Source organism: Peromyscus leucopus, chromosome 5 (assembly GCF_004664715.2).
Source record: "Peromyscus leucopus breed LL Stock chromosome 5, UCI_PerLeu_2.1, whole genome shotgun sequence".
Classification (NCBI taxonomy): domain Eukaryota; kingdom Metazoa; phylum Chordata; class Mammalia; order Rodentia; family Cricetidae; genus Peromyscus; species Peromyscus leucopus.
Genome location: NC_051067.1, coordinates 69,565 through 72,426, shown reverse-complemented (window position 1 = coordinate 72,426; position 2,862 = coordinate 69,565). Strand labels below are relative to the sequence as shown.

The window sequence follows — 2,862 nt, the reverse complement described above, 5'->3', positions numbered from 1 at the left end:
TGTGCTTACAATATGCTAAGAATCTCCAAAATACTTTCACCTATAACAATTATTTTGTCTTTACAGTTACCATCACTTTTAATACCCATATCTGAAAGGTCAAGCTACTACAAAAGTGACAATAATAAGGCATTAGTTCATGAGAACCCAGGCTTTCTGATACCAGAGTCTTATGTTAACTAGTATACTGAACTATTTCTCTGTGGCATATTGCTACAGCTTTGTGTATTAGACATTCATTGCAATATATAAGCAACATGAGAAACAGTAGTCACAAATTTTCCAAATTTCAGATATCACCATACACACAAATACCTGCCTCACACATACCAAGCTTCATCACTTGCTGCTTTAGAAAGTCTCACTTTAGGAAGTCTCACTCTACAACAAAATCTCAATCAACTATAGTCCAACTGTTTCTAAGAGAGGATGCTTAAATAAAGTATAGGTTTTATGAGATATTTCATGAAGAAGTGTATATTAGAGATGAAAAAGAGGTAAAAGAAAATTAGTTTAACAATCATATATTTAAGAAAGACAGCCCATCAACTAAAATGAAAAGATCTAATTTTTATAAAAAACATGTATTGTCTGATTTATTTTGTTTTAAATTTTAACAAAAAACATCAGTTTGTTTAGAATATATCCAATAAATATTTTCATGGGATGAATAGTGCCTCTCATGATATACAGATCCTATTTTATGGATCCTAAGAATATGTCTTGTTACCTTATAAAAGGAAAATTTCAGACACAATCATGAAGAATAAGAAAATGAGATTATTCTAGCCTATCTAAAAGGATTTAGTGTCATCACAAGGACCCTTATAAGAGGTTAGATAAAAACCAGAGAGGTTAGAAAGAGGGTATGCTAAGCAGCTGGCTTTGGAAATAGAAGACATCATAGACCAAGAAATATAAGGTGTCTTTAGAAGCTGAGAATTCTTTAGATCCTTCAAAAGGAAAAGGGCAGCATACACACTGTGGGGCACTAGAGCTCACTCTGCATTCATGTCCTCAGAAATATAGGGTTTTGTGTCTGAAACCTTTAAATCTAAGATAATATGTTATGGCAGAAGTATGAAATTAGATATTCAGACACAGGACTCTGAATGAAATAATTTTGCACAGTTATTTGCACAAATTATCACTTGCCAACATCTCTTAGCATATCTAACATAGCATTTCTTATAATGCAGAACTGAATCAATAGTTATATCTAATATATCCTCATGTCTGTCTTTGTGCTTTTTTGTATTGCTGGGGATTAAACTTAGAACCTTGGGACTACTAGGTAAATACTTTATCACTGAGTTATATCTGTAGCCCTTTTCTTTATAGTTTAATTTTGAGACTTCTCCATATCTTCATGAATTGGGAATAAAGTAAATAAGTGATTTAAAATGTCTCACAGCTTCAGTTCCTGTGTTTTGATGGTGAGATAAGGTAAGCATAATATTGATGTGTTCATAGATGCTAACTATTTGTATGCCAATGCTTATTTATTTCCAATTCCTTTCTCCTGCAGCTTTACCTTTTCCTTTTTATCGTGGCATATGGAACACAGTAGACCAAGATTGTAAACAGAATTATTTTAATGACACACAGATATCTATAATTTAATTTAATCTTGTAGGTAGCAAAGCATATTTGTTTTGCAAATTTTCACTTTCCTGTATCTTCTCCTTCTCTTCCATCCTTCTGTGGCTGTGATTATAAAATGACAAATTTTACACGTGTCTCAGAGTTTGTTCTACTTGGATTCAGTGGGGGTCCTGGGATACAAATGGTGCTATTTCTAATTTTTTTAGTTTTGTATGTTATAGCAGTGGTGGGAAATTTGGGCATGATTATAATTATCAGGATGGATGCTCACCTCCACACCCCAATGTATGCCTTCCTCCAAAGTCTTTCCTTCTTGGACATCTGCTATTCTTCCACAATTGCTCCTAGAGCTCTGATAAACTGCTTGAAACAGGACCATACAATATCTTTTGGTGGGTGTGCTACACAATTCTTTTTTTTGTCTCTTTTTGGTACTACAGAAGCTTTTCTCCTGGCTGCCATGGCCTATGACCGCTTCATTGCCATCTGTAATCCTCTTCTATACTCTGTGAGTATGTCTCACTGGGTCTGTGGATTATTAGTGACAGGGTCCTACTCATGGGGTGCAGTGAATGCTGTCACTCAAACCACAATGACCTTCTCCTTGTCCTTTTGTGGGTCCAATGAGATCAATGACTTCTTCTGTGATGTCCCACCACTCTTAACCCTCTCATGTTCAGACACCTTTATAAACCAGCTGGTTCTTCTTGGTTTATGTGGCTCCATTATTGTCAGTACCTTCTTGACTGTTTTTGTTTCATACATCTATATTATCTCAACAATATTGAAGATCCACACAGTGCAGGGACGCCAGAAAGCCTTCTCCACATGTACCTCTCACCTGATTGGTGTGTGCTTGTTTTTTGGTACTGTTTTCTTCATGTATGCACAGCCCAGTGCTGTCTCCTCCATGGAGCAGAGCAAAGTGGTATCTATATTCTACACTATTGTCATTCCCATGTTGAACCCTCTCATATACAGCCTGAGGAACAAAGATGTCAAGCAAGCACTGATGAGAAGCAAGCAGCGATTCTCCGCTTGATTCTGCAGATGTGGGTTTCACAAACCAACCTGGACTTGACTCCAATTCAGTGCTACTCCTGTGGATTATGCTATAGCACTATTTTCTTTGTTAATACTTTTTTTTTTTTTTTTGGTTTTTCGAGACAGGGTTTCTCTGTGTAGCTTTGTGCCTTTCCTGGAACTCACTTGGTAGCCCAGGCTGGCCTCGAACTCACAGAGATCCGCCTGGCTCTG

The 2,862-nt window shown here is 36.5% G+C and overlaps 1 protein-coding gene across 1 annotated transcript; it reads left to right on the top strand.

Moving 5' to 3' along the window:
* The first annotated feature begins 1,720 nt into the window (after positions 1–1,720).
* LOC114688693 (olfactory receptor 12-like) lies at positions 1,721–2,647 on the top strand. The gene has a single exon (XM_028863230.1). It carries the CDS (start codon positions 1,721–1,723, stop codon positions 2,645–2,647), a length of 927 nt encoding a protein of 308 aa, XP_028719063.1.
* Positions 2,648–2,862: the final 215 nt, after the last annotated feature.